At 39.4% G+C, this 25,611-nt stretch overlaps 2 protein-coding genes across 3 annotated transcripts in view; both read left to right on the top strand.

Moving 5' to 3' along the window:
- muc5.2 (mucin 5.2) overlaps positions 1 to 12,409 on the top strand; it is a 32,004-nt gene extending 19,595 nt beyond the window's left edge. Inside the window, exons 32-50 of the mRNA XM_084095226.1 lie at positions 649 to 4,257; positions 4,368 to 4,525; positions 4,649 to 4,823; positions 4,950 to 5,185; positions 5,853 to 6,036; positions 6,288 to 6,465; positions 6,892 to 7,076; positions 7,166 to 7,235; positions 7,347 to 7,465; positions 7,558 to 7,589; positions 8,669 to 8,816; positions 9,517 to 9,606; positions 9,741 to 9,781; positions 9,894 to 10,013; positions 10,262 to 10,360; positions 10,469 to 10,588; positions 10,921 to 10,960; positions 11,218 to 11,335; positions 11,914 to 12,409. Coding sequence (XP_083951352.1) covers positions 649 to 4,257; positions 4,368 to 4,525; positions 4,649 to 4,823; positions 4,950 to 5,185; positions 5,853 to 6,036; positions 6,288 to 6,465; positions 6,892 to 7,076; positions 7,166 to 7,235; positions 7,347 to 7,465; positions 7,558 to 7,589; positions 8,669 to 8,816; positions 9,517 to 9,606; positions 9,741 to 9,781; positions 9,894 to 10,013; positions 10,262 to 10,360; positions 10,469 to 10,588; positions 10,921 to 10,960; positions 11,218 to 11,335; positions 11,914 to 12,079 — 5,888 coding nt within the window. The 3' untranslated portion in view covers positions 12,080 to 12,409. The remainder of the gene's footprint in view (positions 1 to 648; positions 4,258 to 4,367; positions 4,526 to 4,648; positions 4,824 to 4,949; positions 5,186 to 5,852; positions 6,037 to 6,287; positions 6,466 to 6,891; positions 7,077 to 7,165; positions 7,236 to 7,346; positions 7,466 to 7,557; positions 7,590 to 8,668; positions 8,817 to 9,516; positions 9,607 to 9,740; positions 9,782 to 9,893; positions 10,014 to 10,261; positions 10,361 to 10,468; positions 10,589 to 10,920; positions 10,961 to 11,217; positions 11,336 to 11,913) is intronic.
- A 984-nt stretch (positions 12,410 to 13,393) lies between these two features.
- The window catches only part of fanci (FA complementation group I), an 81,709-nt gene continuing 69,491 nt past the window's right edge, over positions 13,394 to 25,611 (top strand). For both annotated transcript variants that reach the window (XM_084094256.1, XM_084094257.1), the window contains exons 1-15: positions 13,394 to 13,532; positions 14,023 to 14,138; positions 14,261 to 14,333; positions 14,781 to 14,911; positions 15,255 to 15,408; positions 15,593 to 15,650; positions 15,826 to 15,867; positions 15,958 to 16,081; positions 16,159 to 16,244; positions 16,320 to 16,452; positions 16,535 to 16,615; positions 16,956 to 17,092; positions 17,170 to 17,347; positions 17,448 to 17,535; positions 17,622 to 17,752. In XM_084094256.1, the coding sequence (XP_083950382.1) occupies positions 14,037 to 14,138; positions 14,261 to 14,333; positions 14,781 to 14,911; positions 15,255 to 15,408; positions 15,593 to 15,650; positions 15,826 to 15,867; positions 15,958 to 16,081; positions 16,159 to 16,244; positions 16,320 to 16,452; positions 16,535 to 16,615; positions 16,956 to 17,092; positions 17,170 to 17,347; positions 17,448 to 17,535; positions 17,622 to 17,752 (1,518 nt within the window). In that variant the 5' untranslated portion in view covers positions 13,394 to 13,532; positions 14,023 to 14,036. The remainder of the gene's footprint in view (positions 13,533 to 14,022; positions 14,139 to 14,260; positions 14,334 to 14,780; positions 14,912 to 15,254; positions 15,409 to 15,592; positions 15,651 to 15,825; positions 15,868 to 15,957; positions 16,082 to 16,158; positions 16,245 to 16,319; positions 16,453 to 16,534; positions 16,616 to 16,955; positions 17,093 to 17,169; positions 17,348 to 17,447; positions 17,536 to 17,621; positions 17,753 to 25,611) is intronic.

Genomic DNA, 25,611 nt, shown 5'->3' with positions numbered 1-25,611 from the left:
AAACACCATCTACAGAAACACCACCTCCCACAGGAACAGAAACGCCATCAACAGCTACAACAACTGCTGTTCCACCGACACCAACAGCACCTGAAATTTCTACTACTGCTGTTACTGCTCAAACACCACTGATCGAAACAACAACTGCCACAGGAACAGAAACGCCATCAACAGCTACTACAACTGCTGTTCCACCAACACCTACATCACCTGGAATTACTACTGCTGTTACTACTGAAACACCATCTACAGAAACACCACCTCCCACAGGAACAGAAACGCCATCAACAGCTACAACAACTGCTGTTCCACCGACACCAACAGCACCTGAAATTTCTACTACTGCTGTTACTGCTCAAACACCACTGATTGAAACACCAACTCCCACAGGAACAGAAACGCCATCAACAGCTACTACAACTGCTGTTCCACCAACACCTACATCACCTGGAATTACTACTGCTGTTACTACTGAAACACCATCTACAGAAACACCACCTCCCACAGGAACAGAAACGCCATCAACAGCTACAACAACTGCTGTTCCACCGACACCAACAGCACCTGAAGTTTCTACTACTGCTGTTACTGCTCAAACACCACTGATCGAAACAACAACTCCCACAGGAACAGAAACGCCATCAACAGCTACTACAACTGCTGTTCCACCAACACCTACATCACCTGGAATTACTACTGCTGTTACTACTGAAACACCATCTACAGAAACACCACCTCCCACAGGAACAGAAACGCCATCAACAGCTACAACAACTGCTGTTCCACTGACACCAACAGCACCTGAAATTTCTACTACTGCTGTTACTGCTCAAACACCACTGATCGAAACACCAACTCCCACAGGAACAGAAACGCCATCAACAGCTACTACAACTGCTGTTCCACCAACACCTACATCACCTGGAATTACTACTGCTGTTACTACTGAAACACCATCTACAGAAACACCACCTCCCACAGGAACAGAAACGCCATCAACAGCTACAACAACTGCTGTTCCACCGACACCAACAGCACCTGAAATTTCTACTACTGCTGTTACTGCTCAAACACCACTGATCGAAACAACAACTCCCACAGGAACAGAAACGCCATCAACAGCTACTACAACTGCTGTTCCACCAACACCTACATCACCTGGAATTACTACTGCTGTTACTACTGAAACACCATCTACAGAAACACCACCTCCCACAGGAACAGAAACGCCATCAACAGCTACAACAACTGCTGTTCCACCGACACCAACAGCACCTGAAATTTCTACTACTGCTGTTACTGCTCAAACACCACTGATCGAAACATCAACTCCCACAGGAACAGAAACACCATCAACAGCTACTACAACTGCTGTTCCACCAACACATACATCACCTGGAATTACTACTGCTGTTACTACTGAAACACCATCTACAGAAACACCACCTCCCACAGGAACAGAAACGCCATCAACAGCTACAACAACTGCTGTTCCACCGACACCAACAGCACCTGAAATTTCTACTACTGCTGTTACTGCTCAAACACCACTGATCGAAACATCAACTCCCACAGGAACAGAAACGCCATCAACAGCTACTACAACTGCTGTTCCACCAACACCTACATCACCTGGAATTACTACTGCTGTTACTACTGAAACACCATCTACAGAAACACCACCTCCCACAGGAACAGAAACGCCATCAACAGCTACAACAACTGCTGTTCCACCGACACCAACAGCACCTGAAATTTCTACTACTGCTGTTACTGCTCAAACACCACTGATCGAAACAACAACTCCCACAGGAACAGAAACGCCATCAACAGCTACTACAACTGCTGTTCCACCAACACCTACATCACCTGGAATTACTACTGCTGTTACTACTGAAACACCATCTACAGAAACACCACCTCCCACAGGAACAGAAACGCCATCAACAGCTACAACAACTGCTGTTCCACCGACACCAACAGCACCTGAAGTTTCTACTACTGCTGTTACTGCTCAAACAACACTGATCGAAACAACAACTCCCACAGGAACAGAAACGCCATCAACAGCTACTACAACTGCTGTTCCACCAACACCTACATCACCTGGAATTACTACTGCTGTTACTACTGAAACACCATCTACAGAAACACCACCTCCCACAGGAACAGAAACGCCATCAACAGCTACAACAACTGCTGTTCCACCGACACCAACAGCACCTGAAATTTCTACTACTGCTGTTACTGCTCAAACACCACTGATCGAAACATCAACTCCCACAGGAACAGAAACGCCATCAACAGCTACTACAACTGCTGTTCCACCAACACCTACATCACCTGGAATTACTACTGCTGTTACTACTGAAACACCATCTACAGAAACACCACCTCCCACAGGAACAGAAACGCCATCAACAGCTACAACAACTGCTGTTCCACCGACACCAACAGCACCTGAAATTTCTACTACTGCTGTTACTGCTCAAACACCACTGATCGAAACAACAACTCCCACAGGAACAGAAACGCCATCAACAGCTACTACAACTGCTGTTCCACCAACACCTACATCACCTGGAATTACTACTGCTGTTACTACTGAAACACCATCTACAGAAACACCACCTCCCACAGGAACAGAAACGCCATCAACAGCTACAACAACTGCTGTTCCACCGACACCAACAGCACCTGAAATTTCTACTACTGCTGTTACTGCTCAAACACCACTGATCGAAACATCAACTCCCACAGGAACAGAAACACCATCAACAGCTACTACAACTGCTGTTCCACCAACACCTACATCACCTGGAATTACTACTGCTGTTACTACTGAAACACCATCTACAGAAACACCACCTCCCACAGGAACAGAAACGCCATCAACAGCTACAACAACTGCTGTTCCACCGACACCAACAGCACCTGAAATTTCTACTACTGCTGTTACTGCTCAAACACCACTGATCGAAACATCAACTCCCACAGGAACAGAAACACCATCAACAGCTACTACAACTGCTGTTCCACCAACACCTACATCACCTGGAATTACTACTGCTGTTACTACTGAAACACCATCTACAGAAACACCACCTCCCACAGGAACAGAAACGCCATCAACAGCTACAACAACTGCTGTTCCACCGACACCAACAGCACCTGAAATTTCTACTACTGCTGTTACTGCTCAAACACCACTGATCGAAACATCAACTCCCACAGGAACAGAAACGCCATCAACAGCTACTACAACTGCTGTTCCACCAACACCTACATCACCTGGAATTACTACTGCTGTTACTACTGAAACACCATCTACAGAAACACCACCTCCCACAGGAACAGAAACGCCATCAACAGCTACTACAACTGCTGTTCCACCAACACCTACATCACCTGGAATTACTACTGCTGTTACTACTGAAACACCATCTACAGAAACACCACCTCCCACAGGAACAGAAACGCCATCAACAGCTACAACAACTGCTGTTCCACCGACACCAACAGCACCTGAAATTTCTACTACTGCTGTTACTGCTCAAACACCACTGATCGAAACACCAACTCCCACAGGAACAGAAACGCCATCAACAGCTACTACAACTGCTGTTCCACCAACAGCTACATCACCTGGAATTACTACTGCTGTTACTACTGAAACACCATCTACAGAAACACCACCTCCCATAGGAACAGAAACGCCATCAACAGCTACAACAACTGCTGTTCCACCGACACCAACAGCACCACAAATTTCTACTACTGCTGTTACTGCTCAAACAACATTGACCGAAACACCACCTCCCACAGGAACAGAAACCCCATCAACAGCTACTACAACTGCTGTTCCACCAACACCTACATCACCTGGAATTACTACTGCTGTTACTACTGAAACACCATCTACAGAAACACCACCTCCCACAGCAACAGAAACTCCATCAACAGCTACTACAACTGCTGTTCCACCGACAACAACAGCACCTGAAATTACTACTACTGCTGTTACTGCTCAAACACCATTGACTGAAACACCACCTCCCACAGGAACAGAAACACCACCAACTACAACATTTGTTACATCAACTCTTTTTACATCAGTACCTCCAGTGACACAAACACCATCAACAATGTTCACGGTGCATACAGAATCAACAATTGAAATGCCACATGCCTCATCACCTCAAATTGTCATCACAACGAGCTGTCATTGCACCTATGCAAATCAAACATTCCCACCTGGTAAGTAATACATGAATTACAATTTCAAATTTTTTCACAGTTTTGTGATTGTGAACAATTGAACAATTGTAAGCATATCAATGATGCATATTGTGTTATTCTAATTATAGAGTCTGTGATCTACAACAAAACTGATAAAGCGGGCTGGTGCTACTTTGCTTACTGCAACTCCAGCTGTGTTAGTGAAATAACACAAAAACCATGTCCTCAGACTACTACAGTTCCAATTTCAACTGTTCCACGTGACTGTACTGATGTCAACAGAAAGGTTAAAAAAAATTGTTCATGTACAGTTTACATTTCTCACAAAATTAATTTCAGCTAAATTACAGTTGCACTGAAATAGATTGTATTAATCTTTGTTCATCAATATTTTTTGAATCTTTAACAGAATGGAGAGTCATGGAATGAAAGTTGTACCACTAAAAACTGCATAAATGGGAATGTCACCACAAGCCCTGTACAGTGTGATCCAACTGATTCTGTTATACCTACATGTGTCAATGGACTTAAACCTGAGAAGGTTTATTATAACAATGGCTGCTGCACTAAGTATGAGTGTCCATGTGAGTTTAAACCATGCTCTAGACAATTGATGGTTTATTAATATTAATCATGATGGTTCTACTAAGCAATTAACTAACATTGTCCTTACTAACTAATGTTGTTCAACTTGTTTTCTGAAATAATAGGTCGATGCAGTGGCTGGGGTGACCCTCATTACAATACTTTTGATGGAACATATTATGTTTTCCAAGGAAACTGCGACTATGTGTTGGTCCAAGAAATCATTCCGAAATACAATATCAGTGTCCATGTTAAAAACTACTATTGCGATGTTACAAGTAATTTTGCTTGCCCAGAGTATGTGATTGTGAAGTACAAATCCTATGAAATCAAGCTAGCAAGTAACAGTGAAGTAATGCAGGTGAGTGTCACAACTAAATTTGATCACAAAATTCAAATACTCTTGAAAAACAAACTCTGAAATATATTGACTTAAGAAAATGACAACTTAATAAATTTTCAATGCTTATATGACTTAACACAAGGGGTTAGCTTAGCTTTTTTAGCTTATATGACTTAACACACACGATTTTAATCGATTCTCATTTTGATGAACCCCAACTTAAATTTTTAGTTTAATGCTGTTTTCAGTTGATGCATGAACAAAAATGTACTAAACAGCATTGGCAGCATCACAGTAGCCGCTTCAGGTCAAGCGAAGCGGCAGCAAGGAGCACACTTTACTACTAGTAGTAGTTATAGCACAGAATAAAAATGAATTAACATCAGAAGGTATGTTAGAAGATAAAGTACAACTTCCTGACCTGAAATGTATCATGTCTCATGTAATCGCTCAATCAGTCTTTCAACAGCAGAAAGATGTCAATACAACAGCTTGAAAACAATGTCACATAACGTTTCATGCACAATATTATCGGCACGACATTGGAATCGACCCAAAGAGGCTTAAAAATTAAAAAAAAATCGGAATCAGCTTGATATGAAAAAATATCAACCTTCACTGATCTATATAGAATTTATATAAGGGTCAATATTTATTACAACTCAAAAACCCTTGTCGCCTACAGGTCTATGTCAATGATGTCATAAAGGTCCCAACATTCTTTAATGAAGACTTCAGCATTACCACCTCGGGCATGGCAGTTATTCTAAACATCAATGAAATCAAAGCTGAAATTTTAGTCAGTCATCAAGGTTTTGAGATCAATCTCCCGTTCTCCTACTTCCATGGTAATACAGAGGGACAGTGCGGTGAGTACAGTTTGGTGCCCTTGTTGCAATAAATATAGCCATAATAAACAGTATTTCTTCTGTGAGACAACAACAACTTTCTCGGAGAGAAAGACCGATTTGGAATAGGGATTAGCCTACTTTATATTAGCCTAGTATATCAAAATCATCTAGAATGTTCTATTGTAGAGTAATTTAAATTAAATGTACCTAAATAAGAAAGTCTAGTGTTTCTGTCAATTAAAATTTTGAAATGCTGTCCTTATTTTTAGGGGTTTGTGACAATGATGCCACAAATGACTGCAGGCGTCCCGATGGAACAATTGACCAATCATGTGAGCAAATGGCAGCCTTGTGGGCGGACTCTCCAGGATGTGAAACCCCTCCACCACATCCAAGCGAACCCACTCCTGCTTGCACAGCACAAAGCTGTGAGGTCATCAAGAGCGAGTAAGAAAAAGCAAATCATCTCTCTGTAAATTTTCAGAAAATGGGGAATTTCTCTGCCACTAGCCGCACCAAATACAATGGCAAAAAAATGTATGACTTTTTAAAAAACCCTCTATCCACCACCATTGGTTAGTAAAATGGTAGTTGCACCCAAAACTCACGCCATTGGTTGAGTCAATGTGATGTGATTTTGGGTCCAGTCCACTCAGACCACTTAAACAAATCGCAATACCATTTGATATCGCAAATGGTACAGAAATTACAGACTTTACTTTAAATACATTTTTTTTTAAGATTTCAGAGGTCATTTTTTTGGGTTATTAACTTTTTTGTAGTTGTTGTTTTTGGTAGTGCTATCAAACATACCACTGAACCATGTTATGCTTCAGTTTACATTTTCTCACTAAACTTCTGTATTTTATTCAGTTTGTTCAAGAGCTGTCATGACATCATTCCCTATCAAAAATACTATGAGGCATGTAAATATGATGTGTGCTACAAGAAAAATGACTCCATGGCCTGTGCCAGTGTGGAGGCCTATGCACAGCTATGTGGCCAGAAGTCTATCTGTGTGGACTGGAGAGACTCAGCCGACCTCAACGGGCTATGCGGTAAGAGAGGAGAATGAACCCACCATAACACAATGTTGGATCTCTTATCTGACAGTATCCTGAATCTCTTTATTGTCATTTGTTAATAGCATACAAATGTGCCGATCAGAAAGTCTACAAGGCATGTGGGCCTAAAGTGGAAAAAACCTGCAGTACAAGGTAAGCACTCTCTATAACAATTCATATCCATAATTGGAAATATTATAATACTGAACTGTCTAAATTTCACTGCATTAACAATCTTCCTGCCATATGCGCTTTACAAACCAGATACAATGAGATGTTTGTGGAATTACCAGGCAAAAATCAAACATTCATGGAAGGTTGTTTCTGTCCCGACAACACATATCTAGTTAGTTCAACAACAGATAAGTGTACACCTACTTGCGGTAAGCATTATTACTTAATTTATGATATTTGTTATATTAATGTGCCTTAAAGTCAAACTTATGTTGATGCATTTTGCACTCCCTACATGTAGATTGCATCGGCCCTGATGGAATACCAAGACAGGTATGTATCTTTTAGTAGTAGTAATAAAGGTAAAACTATTTACATGACATTTACTAGGATTGTGAACTTAACTCTAGTCCAGGGGTTGTTAACTCTGGTCCTCAAGGTCCACTTTCAGAGTTCAGCTACAACCCAGATCAAACTCACCTGCCTACAACTTTCTACGGCTGTGTCCGAAATTGCCCCTTATACCCTCATTTACTATTCCCAACATTACTCCTCTAATACAGTTCACTTGAGGGAGCTAAGGCAATGGAGTGAGTGAATTCGGACACCGAGTGTGCTGGAAGTGCTTTTGCACAGTTCGTGCTTGCTGTTTAATTTAATTATTTGAAACTTAGCAAACTGGCTGCCCCAGTAGTAAGATGAAAAGATTTATCTTTAACTCTGTCATGGAAACTATGTATTAACCTTAACTAAACAATTTAATAATCAATAAAAAAGGGATTTATACCTGTATGATATGACACTGGTGCCACATTGGACAAGCAGTTTGGAAAATTAATGGATGATTCAACTGCGGGCACCATCTTCTGGTCAGACACAGGAATTAATAAGGCGCGTGACTCTTACAGTGCATTATGGGTATTCTCTAGCTGTTGAGCATACATCAGTTGTACACTCAATATTGCGGTGCATTGTGGGATTGAATGAGAGCACTCCATAACGTCCACTATGGTTTCTGACACCACTACAAATGGCTGTCCCCTCAAATAGTTCTCTATTTAAGGGTATAGAAGGCAATTTCGGCCACCACCTAGTAATCCTAAAGACCTTGATTAGCTTGTCTAGGTGTATTCGATCAGGGTTGAAGCAAAACTTTGCAGGAAAGTGGATCTCGAGGGTCAGTGTTAAGAACACCTGCTCTAAGTCCTACCAATATACGATTGAAACTGTGTGAAAATAGCAGAGCGTAACCATTACACTACAGCAAAATTACGCTAAAAATTCATACAGATGTCTGTATAAAAAAACTTCACTAATTTAAAATGCCATTTGAAAACAATCAACCCAACCTTACCATCATTTATAATCCCAACTCGCATCTAACTATTATCACCTTACTTCCTCTCCTGTAGCCTGGAGATACATGGATGGTTAACTGCACAAAATACACGTGCTCCAGTGAGAGCTTTGGTGTTGTCCAAGAACCTATGAACTGTCCGACCATAACGCCCTGTGGCCACAAATACAAAAGCGTGATTGAAAACTGCTGTCCAACCTGCGGTAAGTAAACAAGCACAATGACAATCAGAGAGCTAAACAGACTAAATTAAATAAACATGACAACAAAACCACCCTCATTTACTGTCCTAATACACATTTCTGGTCTACCGGTGCATGATACATCAACTAAAGGAAAACAAGGTTCATAATCATTTATCAAAATGCAAAAACTAGCTCCAACTCTGAAACAACTTTCCTAAAACATCACTGAAGCCACTCAGACGGGGGAGGAAATGCTAAGCAAAAGCCAACTAGCGAATTAATCATTATTTTATGATGGTGCTTTAGGTTTTTAGAATTATTTTATGATTTCTAAAATCTTGCTAATAATGAACAGTAATTGAACACAGGGTAATGTTAACATAATTAGATTTGAAAAACATACTGTGAAACTAACTTTCAGTCACATGTCCGAGTCAAAAGCAGTGCAGTCCTCCACAATCCACTGCAACCCAGCATGCATGTCTGCCTCAATTCCTTTATAGAAACTCATAATCCAATTCCAATTCCTGGTGAAAAACAAAACAAAACATCCAGTTGAAGATTTATAAGAAACTTTCCAAAGGTAGATATTGAGACTGTGTAAGAGCAGATAGTATCTGAACATGTAAACATATAATTAGCTGTCAAAGCTGTCAAAATTGAACAAAAATGTCCATAATAATTTCAATAATACTCGCTGTCTCCTCTGCCCATTCAGTGTGTGATACCAGCCTGTGTTCTATGAAATGTGATGTGGGATATGAGTTATCTGCAGATATACCTGAGAACAGTTGCTGTCCACCCTGTGGTAAATCTCACATTTCTTATCTAGACTACTTTTACAACATTTGGAATTTATGTGGATTTTAATGTAATCCCCTACTACAAAGGTTGCTAAATGTATTACATTATAATTATTTAACCTTAAATTTTCCTATTCAGTGCCCAAAGATGTCTGTGTACACAATAACTCTGAGTACCAGGTGAGCTGCTGGGTTCATGCGTTTATACTAATTGGTAACATCAACCAACTGGAATTTTCACATATTACATTATATGCTTTTCACCATTAAAAAGTTCATTTTCTTTTTTTAGCCTGGAGTTAAAATCCCTTCGGAGCCTTGTTTGGAATGTTACTGTGAAATGGATAAAGACCAACAGACTCAACTACATACTGTGAAATGTGTTCAGAAAGCCTGTACACCTTGTGCTGAGGTAATATTTACAATGTATGCTTGTGATCAGAATACATTAGGATTGATTAATATTATAAACTCCAACAATAAAGTATCTGAACTTCTAGTAAAGCCTATTTGGACTGGGAGGAAGTTTTGATCTCTGAAAGTTACAGTATGTTTTCACAGCAGCCTGCATCATGTTATCTCAAAAGATCAAGTAAGAATGGACTGCTTATGATATAACCCCTTTAAATGAAATTTAAAGTACTCTTTTTGCACTCCAAGGGCTTTGAGCGTGTGGAACAAGAAGGAGAGTGCTGCGGAGTATGCAAGCAAAAAGCCTGCATTTATACTGCGCCAGACAACACCACACATACTCTACAAGTACATTTGAAATATTCTCAAACTTTTCTTCAACCGCCTATTTCACCAGTCAATGAACCTTTGTTGTTCTTCAATCCTCATGTTGCCTGTCTTCATTTTTTCTTTTAGATTGGAGAAGTGCAAAATTACACATGCGAGAGTGTTACCTGCAGTGAAATTAATGGCGTGTTTGTAACAGAGAAGAACACACCAAAATGCCCTTACTTTAATCCAGATGACTGTGAGGCTGTAAGTCAAATATATACTCTTTATAGTAAAGCATGCCTCTGTCAACTGTATGTATTTGTAAGTTGAAGTAAATGTAGGCCTATAGTTAAAGTAAATATGAAATTGATTGCATTTCCTGTCGTTTTATTATTATAAAAGGACTATTCATAAGCATGCATTATTTCAGTTTCACTTGGAAATCAATCAAATAACAGAAGTAAAATTGGTTATACACACAAACACACACACTCCATCACTAATAACTTATTTATAATAAGCTTCAACATTTTGTATGATGTATGATTTGTATACTTTCCACTAATGCTGAAATGTGTCTGTTTTAATATATACAGGGAACCGAGAGATATGATGCAGATGGGTGTTGCAAGATCTGTAAGCTACTCTTTAATTACTGTCTATTTATTACCTCAGAATCAATGACCACACTACCAGTACACCAGTCCTACCATTTTTGCAGCAGATCATAATGTAGATGAATTGTAAAAATGACCGTTTCATTGCTATTCTCCCTCAGCTGTACTAAAGATCAAAGAAGAAAGCCATCATGAGCATATAATACATAAAACAATGGATCAGATGTTCCTTTAAATCAAGTTTACTTCATTCTCCTTCTCTCTCTCTTATCTTAGGTGAGCCCAAGAGCTGCATTGTTCTGAAGAACACCACCCATGTGGAGGCAGATGACTGCAAGTCCATCAACCCCATAGAAGTGACGTCCTGCAGTGGTCACTGTGGTACCAAATCAATGTAGGAGCATGCTCACACATCTAATTAATCATAAAAAAATATTGCATTTTGAATCCTGAGATGAATTGTGCAGCCTTGATTATGCAATCATTTTACCAGAGTAATAACCATCACATTTATTAGCACTCACTACAGCAAAACATGTCACTTTCATGTGAACAGGTAAAGTCCGTTTGAAATTGAACCCATTACCTTTCCTTTTATTATTATGCAGTATTCATCACAATGCATCTTTGCATCATCAAATTCCCAATGGATAATATTAAATCCAGTAGTAAACAGAAGTAAAATTGGTTACTAACTCCTTGGTTACTTACTAACTTGGTTTCACAATAACCTAAATCAGTTAGCAAAATATTTCATACATAAGCATCAAAGATTTGAGAAACTGACAGCACACATTGAAAATCTTAGATCACAGCAGATAAATCTGGATTTTTTCCATCTTTAGCACATCAGATGACTCATAATTACCAAATCACCCAAAAGAAATCAGTACAGCAGTATTTGATTAAACATTTTGTTTTGTATGAAAAAACAAGCTAATAAAAGCATATTCATCTTGGAAACCTGCACAGGTATTCAATGGAGGAGAACATCATGATGCACAGCTGTTCTTGTTGCCGAGAAGATAAATTCAGCCATCAACATGTGTCCATGAAGTGTGCCAATGGCAGCGAGATCCTTCATGACTACATTTACATTGAGAGCTGCACATGCACTCCTACCAAATGTGTGGACTAGAAGACCTGGATAAAAGATGCTGATCCTAATCAAAGCTTTTCCTTTGATTATTGCTGATTATTGCTAAATTACTTTAAATATTTTAAGTAAGAAACAGAACATCAACTATTGAAGTTGTGTTTAGAATAATCTAACAAAAACTAATTAATGTTTTTATTCTAGGGCTATGGTTTTTACTTTAAATATATGAAATATCTATAACAAGACTACCGGTATTTCAATTGTTTGTTTGTTTTTCAAGTTTTTTGCTTTCTTCTATGGTATAATACAATTTCTGTATAACTGTAATCAAATTAAGTGAATGTTCAACACAATAAAAAGTTAACCTGCAACAAAGTTCATTTGCATTCCAATTTTTTTTAAAGTCATAACCTATGTGCTTGTATACAGTATTATACAATATACCATACAATATCACATCACGTTACCTACTGTACATCATAAACACTGGCTTCGTAAAAACGATTTCGTGTAGGAAAACAAACACATTTGTCAATGCTTCAGTCTGTAAGGGGTAAATTAATCAAATACAATCTACCGGTATATAATTATCAGTATTATGTATTGTTAATAACTGCTCTCATATTTGATAATCAACGACTAGTAGGCTAATCAATCATATTCCCAAAATCAGCACGTTTTAATGTAGGAAACCAAGGCAGCCAGTTTCACTATAACAGATAAAATATTTGTAAATAAATGGAGAGCCCCATTCCATGTAACATCCACTCACTTCGAAGTCAAGGAAATCCATTATCCACTCCTTTGCGCAAACTAGTAAATAGACATTCTCTGATATCCATAAGTCCTGTAGTACATCAATATTTTGGCTACACCTGTTGCCACCAGAGATGAGCTGTAAAAGGTTGCCTCTAGCGGCATCAAATAGAATTGCAAACATTATAGTAACCCGTTCAATTGGACTGAGATAAAAAGTCAGTTGGGTATATTGTGTAATATTTCAAATCTTCTTTTACCAACAATTTCCTAAATCCTCCGCAGTAATAAATTATTTTACAAAATCGACCTTCTAATCACCAAAAACGATTGTGATTGGTCCATGCGCTGAGAAAAGGTACTGCTACCACAATCTAGGAACAGATATGGAGGAGTAATTTTAACCTAATAATTAACGTTATTAATGCCCATCAATAGCAAAGTAAGCTGAAAAAAAGACAGTGAATAGTTAAAAAAAAACGTAATAATGGAAAAAGCAAATAGACTGCTAACCCCTCCACATAAGGGCCAATCAAATGTACAGAAGTGACATGACGTAGTAGGAAGTGTTCCATGCACATACTGGCGGGAGTTTCGGTTGTTATTAAACAGGGTGACGGGTTACCGACTGCAAAAGGCAAGAGATATCAAGAAACAAGTCTTTCTGAAAAGGAACATTTATCAACAAATCCTACATAAAACTCGCTTAAACAGCCAAGCGTCTGACACTGTAAAGGTAGACTACGTGTTATACACTTCTCGCGTTTAAACGTTCCGATTTCAATAAGTCCGTTTTATTAAATGCAAATCTGACAGTTGTTCTGTTTTCTTTGCTTTTTTTCTTATTGACTATTTCTATTATGTTGTGCTAATTCAAATATTGCTTTGATTATGACTTATTTTTGCTGTGATAGCCAACGAGATGATATTCTATTGTTATTACTACTTTTCTTTACACAACGTTGCCTAATAACTTGCATATCTTTATATTTCACATTCACTAATTATAACGAACAGGTATGTATGAATGAATTAATGTATGCATATGTAATAAAAGCATGTGTTGCTTCATAAATGACCGTGTTTTTCATGTGCACCTTTTTCAGTGATCATGAACTGTCAAGCTCCAAAAAGGGCAAAAAGCAGAAATGATGCAGATCAAATTCTCTTTTTAGGACGTTCCTCTTGTTTTAATTGCATGTGTTTATGTGACCTTATACTCACAGGTCTGGGCACATAGATGTCCAAGATGAAGGTTTCTGTGGAAAAGATCATATCGTTATCGGAGAGTGATGGTGTGGATGAGCTACAGAAGCATCTCACTTTGTTGTCCGACGATCAGGTTTGTGTTTCTGTGTGCTGTAGTGTGTATAGGTGAAGTGAGATTGTAATTAGTGCAAAACTCTCTAATCATGTCATGGACAAGGCATCACCTTAAAATAATATTTTTTTGTCCCTCTACAGCTCACAACCATCCTTACTAATAGTGCTCTGAAAGGGAAGGATACAGGCGTCCTGATCAAAGCCATATTTAAAGGTAAGTGTTCATTTGATTTAATTTTAAAGTACCAAATACATCTGTGAATAGAGTATTAATACAATGGTATCATTCAGGTTTATTATAGTTAACTAAAATAGTAACTGAACTAAAATACACCATCACTTATTATTATTTCATTTTAACTAGATGTCAATGCAATGTATGTACTTGACGTACTAAAATAACAAACTGAAACAAAAATGAGTTAAAACAAAATACTTTTTAAAATAAATCTGGAAAATATACAAATTAAAAATGTTAATAAAAGCTAAAATAATATCTCTCAATACTAGAAATAACTGGTATGATCAAAAACTTTTGCTTTCGCATGATGTTGCATCCATGTCTAATAAGTGTAAGTGTAAAAAAAACAAACTAAAAATTACTCTATGCTGCTTAATCAAGTAGCGCTGAATATCAAATTGTGTTTGTTTGTGATGTTAGGTTCACCGGTAAGTGACTCACATGGCGCTAACCGGAGACTGCTTGTGTACAAGCACTGTATTCCACTGTGTGAATCTGGAGACCTGCAGACAGAAGTGGCCTCAGATATCATTGGGCTTCTGATGTTGGAGGTGAGTTTTTTACCATACTGTTGTACTCAAATTAATAGTGATTTAGTGGTTAAAGGTCTAGGCTAGTAACCAGTATGTTGAATTTTCTAACCCCGTATGGGGAGATCCCTGGGACTGAACTTGTAATTAAAGATTCATTACGTAACTTGCGATGACGCTGCAAGAGGGAGGGAGTTATTTTGATTAAAGATTAAAGAGGGCACATGCATTACAAAAAAAATTGCACAGATAAATAATTTAAAGAAACACTGCAATAGTCCATAAAAAGTAAGAATTGTCAATTTTGATTCCATTGTGACTTTAATACTATACCTGTATAATATGGGTTTCTTCTGTGCCACAGACACACAGTCTACCTGGTCACGCATTAGCCACATTAGCGTCTCTATATGTGGATGCCATCAAAGTGGGTGAGATGAACAGTGGGAGATCGCTGGAACTTTTCCCTACAATCCTAACCGCTCTTGCCGCTACAGAAACATTAGCTTATGGGAAAGGTAAGATGCTATTTGCTAAGCACAAACTGTTCTGTTAAAGAAAGGAAATAACTCTTTAGGGTCAAACAACAACAACAGGTAAGTGATGTTAATTAAGTGAATTTGGATTAAATACTTCTGGAGTAAAGATAAGAAACTTTTTTTACTGTCTTTTAAAAAAAAACTATTTTTACTTTTACTTCAGGTGAGCTGAGTGGAGATGAATACAAGAAACAGCTGATCAACAGTCTTTGCTCTAGCAGGTGAAGTCTGAATTTAAGTGCTTTAAATTGGTTTTCAATAAGTAATCAATAAAGACAATCAAGAAATGAAGAGACAGAGCTCTCCAAGTAAAACTAGAACACAAAAGTCAGACAGTGATCTATCTTTAAACTATACCGCACCAACATTTTAATAACATATCTCCAATTCACGCAGATGGGATCCACAGTGTGTGATACACCTTACGACCATGTTCAGGTATGTTGAAACATTAACTGGCTAATTATCAACTTTGTGTCTTGAACACACACACACACACACACACAAAAAACATGTTTTATGTGTCAGGGATGTTCCGTTATCAGCTGAGGAGCTTCAGTTTTTGATTGAGAAGATTCTACGGATGTTCCTCAAGTTGGATCTACAGGAGATTCCACCTCTGGTCTATCAGCTGCTGCTGCTCTCTGCCAAGGTCTGTTGATAATATGTTTTAAAAGTTCTTTAAAACAGTGTGTCTTTATGGTCAGATTCTTATTTTTTCATTGACAGGGCTGTAAGAAGTTGGTTCTAGAGGGAATCATCAGTTACTTCAAGAAGCAAGACCAACTTCAGAAAGAGGAGCAGAGAAATGCAGAGTGAGTATCCCACTTGCTCAGGTCAGATGGTTTAATTTAATTGGACAGATCATTTTATGTGTGTATCTGTGTTAGGAGTGAAGATGTGGAGGTGCAGACCATCCCACAGGATCAGCTGCGACACGTAGAGGGAACCGTCATCCTCCACATAGTCTTTGCCATTCGTCTTGACCATGAGCTCGGCAGGGAGTTTTTTAAAAACCTCAAGGTGAAAGTCTGCCAGCCTCACGTATAATCACACCCCTTTCTTTGAGCATCTGTGAGTGCTAGCTGGTTGTCTTCTTCTGTAGGTGGCCCAGAGTGATCCGTTGTGTCCCTTCAGTATCGCTCTGCTGCTTTCTGTGGCTCGTATCCAACGGTACGAGGAGCAGGTACGTCTGGGTTTCATCCTTCTTCTTTAAACCTAGTGAGCTGTCTACTAAGTAGGGATAGGCGATGTAGCTAAAAATTTGGAAATTTTGATGATGTAGTCTGATGAAGAACTCTTCATAAGCTAAACTTAACATTATCGCGATACGCACGATATTCCGTAATCTTATATAATAAGAAATGATACTGTTATAATATTTGTGCCAATATTTAATGTATCACCCAGCACCAACGCAGCATTTTTATGAGTCATGTGTGCATTTGAACATCAAGAGCCCCAAATATGCTGGTTTTACTGACTCAGACCTTTGTCCCACTCTTAACATTACCCATAATGCTTAGGTATTTGAGTTCCTGAAGGGTGCCATCACAAAAAACTTCAAGGATGATCAGATTCAGCACAGCTCGAAGTTTCTGCAGGAACTGCTGCCTCAGTGTAACAGTGTCTCCAACATGATTCTGGACACCGTCAAAAACAGGTCTGCTTAACCTGCAGTGCTTTTTTCTTCCTTTATTTATTGTGTGGTTTTGCTCAGTGTTGTGTCTTTATCTGCAGTGTGTTTGGCTGGGATCATGTCACTCAAGGTCTGGTGCAACTGGGATTTATACTTATGGACTCATTTGGGCCTAAAGCTGGACCATTTGGGAAGGTCACAGAAGGAACATCCACCACTAAAACGCCAAACCAGCAAGCGTGTCGACTTGGTGGACAAGTTCTTCTTGAGAGTTTCAAGGTACAGTGTAGTTGTCAACCATTGTTTTTCCCCTTGTTTTCCCCACATAAATCCAAACATTGCAAATATGTGACAAACTTTGTGGGGTTGTTTTGTACAGATGCATGAACCAATCAGAGGAGAGATCCTAGAGCAAGTTTTGAATCGATTGGTGACTAAAACAGCCTCACCTGTCACCCATTTCATTGGTTAGTAGTCGTCTTTTTGCAGATTTTTTATTCAAGCTCACTATCTAAATTTTGTTGTGTTCTTCTTGGCTTTATCTCTGCCGCAGACCTTCTTTCCAGCATTGTGATGTCTGCTCCCATGATCCTCTTGGAATCTTCCTCTAAGGTCACAGAAACGTTTGACCAGCTCTCGTACTTGCCCCTCAGCAGTGTACAGGGGCTCCTCAAAGCTGTGCAGGTAACATCTCCATCCACATGATATTAAAGAGGACCTATTATCAGGGATTAAAGTTCTCCGTCGCTACGACGGATTTCCGTTAATTGCAGCAGGTCTATGACGGATTTCCGTCAATATGGTTCCAGTCTGTCCTTAATGTCTTAAATTCACTTTTAATAATTTTAAGGCCGTAAATAGGATTTCATTTCTCAAAAAGTGTAATAAATGTCTTAATTTTAGTTTGAATAGGTCTTAAATTAAGGAAAGACGAGGTGTATTCACCCTACTGAGGGGGATGTGATCAAAGCCTGGAGTGGAGCAAAAGCCCGTTCCTCTCCATTCTAAGCGTTCTGTAATCACGTCGCTCATGGTCCACTCCGGGTTTTCAATTACCGCTCACGGAAAGTGCATGTCAGGCTACAGTTGCGCGCTGAGTTAGAATAACTATATTTCAGTTACCATGGACACACTTATAATGCAGGTAGGGCTAGGCGATATATCGATATAAAAAATATATCGATATATTCAGGGTTCTCAAGTCTCACGCATTGGCCGTGAGACACACGCAATTCAGCCAGTTCACACGCTCACACGCCACACCGTGTATTTCTCACGCTGAAAAGACAATGTCAACCAAGTTGTCCTGCAAGCTTTATATATAACGTTGTATACGAGGCGCGGGCACACAAAGTGAAGTTTTCTGCCGCCAGCACGTATCTCGGCCAGATTGCGTTCGTTAATAGGCAACACAGATGCGCGAACACACGGAAGTTGGCGCAACATTCTCGGCCGCCGTACGTTCGTTACTAGGTAACCAACAACATCGCGTGAATGATGGAGAAGGTAAGTTGGAAGAAAGCTCATCTAACATTTTTAGGCTAGAACATTTAATATATAGCCCATCGTATTATTGATGCAGTCAAAAACTCTACAACTACTTTGCAACCAGGCCAGAATAAGCTTTGGCTCAGTTTGGCTAGCTTACGTTATCTGAAACTAAGGGAAATGTTAGTGGGTATGGGAAGGAATGAAGATGTATTTCTTCATTTTATTTTAAATAAATTTAAATGTATTTATTTTATTTTAAATTATATATTATTCTGTATTAATCTTTCTAGTTACATTATTGCATTTGTATTTGTACTCTAATATGTCATTTGTTCACAATGTCCCACCACACAATAAATCATTATACCATTTCGACTAGACACATTCAAAATGCAAAAAGATTTGTTTTTCAAAAACTGTTTGGAGAAATTTGTTATATTTTTGTAATTTTTGTATAACTTATTTGTAATTTTGAAATATAACATTAAAGAGTATATTTGATGTGATGAATTGCTCGGTCATTTATCAGATTTACCAATTGTTATAATTAAGTTGGCTTGAGAGAGCCAACATATTGAAATCCTATTTAAACTTATTATTATTAAGTTGGCTTGGAGAGCCAACTTACTGAAATCCTATTTAAACTTATTAAGTTGGCTTGAGAAAGCCAACATATTGAAATCCTATTTAAACTTATTAAGTTGGCTTGGAGAGCCAACTTACTGAAATCCTATTTAAACTTATTATTATTATTAAGTTGGCTTGAGAGAGCCAACATATTGAAATCCTATTTAAACTTATTATTATTATTATTAGTGGTGCTTGCTGAAAGCAAGGCATCACTATTGTTATTGCTCATACTTATTATTCTTATTCTTATTATTATTATTAGTGGTGCTTGCTGAAAGCAAGGCATCACTATTGTTATTGCTCATACTTATTATTATTATTCTTCTTTTTATTATTCCACACAAAGTTTGGCGCGTAACTCGTCCCGCACCGTTTGTCACAGATCCATGAATGAGGTGTCAAATCGACCGGCTCATTAAGGAGAGGTGTGCTATGACTTTTATAAGCGATCGGGGGTGCGGTGTTCGCCCCAGGGGCGAAAAAGCGTCCGAAAAATCCCATAGACTTAACATTGCGACAAACTTTGACGAGTCATAACTCTGAGCGACGATTTCGCAGAAACGTGTGATTTGCCACATTTGAAGAGGCTGACAGGCTCTGTAAGAACATACCTCTCAATGGGGTAAAAGTTGCACCCCTGGGGGGCAGGAGATGCCCAAAGTTGCCCCTTTGACTTACTATGGGGAAGGAACGTCCCGTGAAACACACATGCTTTTCCTACTATGGTAAATTGCATAGGGACTTTGTATTGAACGTAGCTCTGGATCACAGTGTCATAGAGACAAGGGGGAGGGCTCATTTTACTCAGACGACCAATCAGTCTCTCAGGATCATTGTGAAGCTATCAAGCCACGCCCTAGCAACCATTTAGAGCCCCTTAGCAACAAGTTCCATAGACTTCCATTGAAAGAGTTCAAAGAGATATCTCCAGACTGAATTGTCATAGAAACATGGGGGTGGTCTCATTTGACTCGGGGCAGCAAACAGCCAATCATGAATCACCTAAACACTTCCAAGCCCCTCCCTAGCAACCATTGTCGAGCACCTTAGCAACCAAAATCCAAAGAGGGATATCTTCCATTCTGAATGTCACAGAGGCATGGGAGTTGGTTTATATCATTAATACTGACAAGAAGCCTTTGGAGTTTCATGATTGGCAGCTGACAAGCCACTCCCTAGCAACCAAACAGAGTACCCTAGCAACCAAAATCCAAAGAGGGTTATCTTCCATTCTGAATGTCGCAGAGGCATGGGAGTTGGTTTATATCAATCATACTGACAAGCAGCCTTTGGAGTTTCATGATTGGCAGCTGACAAGCCACTCCCTAGCAACCAAACAGAGTACCCTAGCAACCAAAATCCAAAGAGGGATATCTTCCATTCTGAATGTCACAGAGGCATGGGAGTTGGTTTATATCATTCATAGTGACAAGAAGCCTTTGGAATTTCATCATTGGCAGCTGCCAAGTAACTCCATAGCAACCAAAAAGAGTACCCTAGCAACCGTTTAGCAAAACGTATATCTCTGCATCAAAACATAGTATAGAGATGGGACTTGGCTCTTTTGACTAAATCATGGTAAACTATGGTAAATCATCCTAGAATCATAGTAAATCATACTAAAACATGGTAAATCATGGTATACTATAGTAAATCATAGTAAACTATGGTAAATCGTGGTAAATCATGGTAAACTATGGTAAATCATGCTAGAATCATAGTAAATCATACTTGAACATGGTAAATCATGGTAAACTATGGTAAATCATGGTAAACTATGGTAAATCATGGTAAACTATGATAAATCATGGTAAACTATGATAAATCATGCTAAAATCAGTAAATCATACTTGAACATGGTATATCATGGTATACTATAGTAAATCATGGTAAACTATGGTAAATCGTGGTAAATCATGGTAAACTATGGTAAATCATGGTAAACTATGGTAAATCATGCTAGAATCAGTAAATCATACTTCAACATGGTAAATCATGGTATACTATAGTAAATCATGGTAAACTATGGTAAATCATGGTAAACTATGGTAAATCATGGTAAACTATGATAAATCATGCTAGAATCAGTAAATCATACTTGAACATGGTATATCATGGTATACTATAGTAAATCATGGTAAACTATGGTAAATCGTGGTAAATCATGGTAAACTATGGTAAATCATGGTAAACTATGGTAAATCATGCTAGAATCATAGTAAATCATACTTGAACATGGTAAATCATGGTATACTATAGTAAATCATGGTAAATCATGGTAAACTATGGTAAATCATGGTAAACTATGATAAATCATGCTAAAATCAGTAAATCATACTTGAACATGGTATATCATGGTATACTATAGTAAATCATGGTAAACTATGGTAAATCGTGGTAAATCATGGTAAACTATGGTAAATCATGGTAAACTATGGTAAATCATGCTAGAATCAGTAAATCATACTTCAACATGGTAAATCATGGTATACTATAGTAAATCATGGTAAACTATGGTAAATCATGGTAAACTATGATAAATCATGCTAGAATCAGTAAATCATACTTGAACATGGTATATCATGGTATTCTATAGTAAATCATGGTAAACTATGGTAAATCGTGGTAAATCATGGTAAACTATGGTAAATCATGCTAGAATCAGTAAATCATACTTCAACATGGTAAATCATGGTATACTATAGTAAATCGTGGTAAATCGTGGTAAACTATGGTAAATCATGGTAAACTATGGTAAATCATGCTAGAATCAGTAAATCATACTTGAACATGGTAAATCATGGTATACTATAGTAAATCATGGTAAACTATAGTAAATTGTGGTAAATCATGTTAAACTATGGTAAATCATGGTAAACTATGGTAAATCATGCTAGAATCAGTAAATCATACTTCAACATGGTAAATCATGGTATACTATAGTAAATCGTGGTAAATCATGGTAGAATCATAGTAAATCATACTTGAACATGGTAAATCATGGTATACTATAGTAAATCTGGTAAACTATGGTAAATTGTGGTAAATCATGGTAAACTATGGTAAATCATGGTAAACCATGCTAGCAACATGGTAAAACAAGCTAGCATCATGCTAGCTACATGCTAATCATGCTAACATGATGCTAGCATGATGCTAATAATGCTAGCATGATGCTAGCAACATGCTAATAATGCTAGCATGATACTAGCTACATGCTAATCATGCTAGCTTCTTGCTACAAACATGCTAGCAAACGTGCTATTCATGTTAGCATCTTGTTAAAAAATGCTAGCATCATGCTAACAACATGCTAATCATGCTAGCTACATTCACGTTAGCCTTTGCTAAAAACATGCTAGCATGATGCTAGCAACATGCAAATCATATTAGCACCATGCTAGCAACATGCTAGCATTATGTTAGTCACATGCTTATAATGCTAGCATGATGATAATTTTGTTATAATCTTGCTAAAAACTAGCTAAACGCACTTTAGCAACCGAGTGGTGAGTTTTGTCACTGCAAGCACCACTTCACATTTTCTTCAGGAAATGTACATTCTAGTTATTATTATTATTCTGGACAAAGTTTGGCGCGAAACTCGCCCCGCACCGTTTGTCACAGACCCCTGAGTGAAGTGTCAAATCGACCGGCTCATTGAGGAGAGGTGTGCTATGACTTTTCTAAGCGATCGGGTGTACGATGTTCGCACAGCGGACGAAAAAGCGGCCAAAAAAGTCCCCATTGACTTTACATTGGGCATTCTAAAAAAATTCAAATCCAAACCGACGTTTTCACACACACACCACTCCAAAGGGCCTGACACCCCTGCGTCTCTCCCTCTCTCTCTCCCTCAGAGGATTTATATTATCAAGCAGCCAATAAGTTATGGCCTAAAATCTTCATAGCCACACCCTAGCAACCAGTTTCAGCACCCTAGCAACCACTAAGAGCTCCCTAGCAACCACCCTAAACCAAAAAAAAACATTTTTTTATTTTTTTTATATTTTTTAAAGCAATTTTACTCTCGTGGCCTTGCGATATCGCTCCATGCTTGTGCCTATTCGGCCATAGGCACGAGGCCGCAGGCCGAGTGCCGTACAGAAGTCACTTGTTATTAAAGATTTTAAGAACTCTATAAAAACTCCATAGTAACCATATTTGACAACTACCAACCACCTAGTAACACCATAGCAACTAACAAAAACACCTTAGCAACCACCCTGAACACCCTAGCAACGTCTAGAAATGCTCTAGTAACCACAAAAAACTCTAGCAAGCACCCAGAACACCCTAGCAACTGCCTAGCAACCACCTAGAACACCTAGCAACTGCCTAGCAACCACCCAGAACACCTAGCAGCCACCCAGAACACCCTAGCAACTGCCTAGCAATGCCCTAGCATCCACCCAGAATACCATAGCAACTGCCTAGCAACACCATAGCAACCACCCAGAACACCCTAGCAACCACCTAGCAACGCCCTAGCAACCACCAAGAATACCCTAGTAACCGCCTAGCAACGCCCTAGCAACCATCCAGAATACCCTAGCAACTGCCTAGCAACGCCCTAGCAACCACCCAGAACACCCTAGCAACTGCCTAGCAACGCCCTAGCAACCACCAATAATACCCTAGCAACCACCCAGAATACCCTAGCAACCGCCTAGCAACACCATAGCAACCACCCAGAATACCCTAGCAACCGCCTAGCAACACCATAACAACCACCCAGAACACCCTAGCAACACCCTAGCAACCATCCAGAATACCCAAGCAACCGCCTAGCAACATCATAGCAACCACCCAGAATACCCTAGCAACTGCCTAGCAACACCCTAGCAACCACCCAGAATACCCTAGCAACCGCCTAGCAACACCATAGCAACCACCCAGAACACCCTAGCAACTGCCTAGCAACGCCCTAGCAACCATCCAGAATACCCTAGCAACCGCCTAGCAACATCATAGCAACCACCCAGAATACCCTAGCAACTGCCTAGCAACGCCCTAGCAACCACCCAGAATATCCTAGCAACCACCTAGCAACACCATAGCAACCACCCAGAACACCCTAGCAACTGCCTAGCAACGCCCTAGCAACCACCAATAATACCCTAGCAACCGCCTAGCAACCACCCAGAATACCCTAGCAACCGCCTAGCAACACCATAGCAACCACCCAGAATACCCTAGCAACCGCCTAGCAACTTCATAGCAACCACCCAGAACACCCTAGCAACTGTCTAGCAACCACCCAGAATACCCTAGCAACCGCCTAGCAACCACCCAGAATACCCTAGCAACCGCCTAGCAACACCATAGCAACCACCCAGAACACCATAGCAACCACCCAGAACACCCTAGCAACCACCTAGCAAAGCCCTAGCAACCACACAGAACACCCTAGCAACCACCTGAACAACATGAATAAGCCATATCTCAGCACCAGAACATCGGACAGACATGGTTGTAGGCTCATATGCAATCATGTATAACACTCTAGCAACCGAGTGGCGAGTTTTGCCACTGCAAGCACCACTCACATTTTCTTCAGGAAATGTACATTCTAGTTATTATTATTATTCCGAGACTAAAATTTCTATATGAAACTCCTCCTAGAGCTTTAACTCTACATACTCCAAACTCGGCTCAGACACTCAAACTGATCTGACTCGCGTTGCTATATCTTTTCAGACTGATCGGACTTACGGTTTTCCTAAAAATGACGATCAAAACTCGGAAAAACTCCCATTGACTTACATTGGGGAGTTCTAAAAACATTTGAATCCAAACTGCCGTTTTCACACACACAGACTCCAAAGGGCCTGACAGCCCTGCGTCTCTCCCTCTCTCTCTCCCTCAGAGGATTTATATTATCAAGCAACCAATAAGTAATGGCCTAAAATCTTCATAGCCACACCATAGCAACCAGTTTCAGCACCCTAGCAACCACTAAGAGCTCCCTAGCAACCACCCTAAACCAAAAAAATTTTTTTTTTACATTTTTTGGTATTTTTTAACGCAATATTACACTCGTGGCCTTGCGATATTGCTCCATGCTTGTGCCTATTCGGCCATAGGCACGAGGCCGCAGGCCGAGTGCCGTACTGAAGGCACTCGTTATTAAAGATTTTAAGAACTCTATAAAAACTCCATAGTAACCATCTTTGACAACTACCAACCACCTAGTAACACCATAGCAACTACCAAAAATACCTTAGCAACCATCTTGAACACCCTAGCAACATCTAGAAATGCTCTAGTAACCACCAAATATACCCTAGCAACCACCCAGAACACCCTAGCAACTGCCTAGCAACCCCCCAGAACACCTAGCAACTGCCTAGCAACCACCCAGAACACCTAGCAACTGCCTAGCAACAACCCAGAACACCCTAGCAACCGCCTAGCAACAC

Source organism: Abramis brama (assembly GCF_963993115.1).
Source record: "Abramis brama genome assembly, chromosome: 20".
Lineage (NCBI taxonomy): Eukaryota > Metazoa > Chordata > Actinopteri > Cypriniformes > Leuciscidae > Abramis > Abramis brama.
This window is presented reverse-complemented; position numbering and strand designations above follow the sequence as displayed.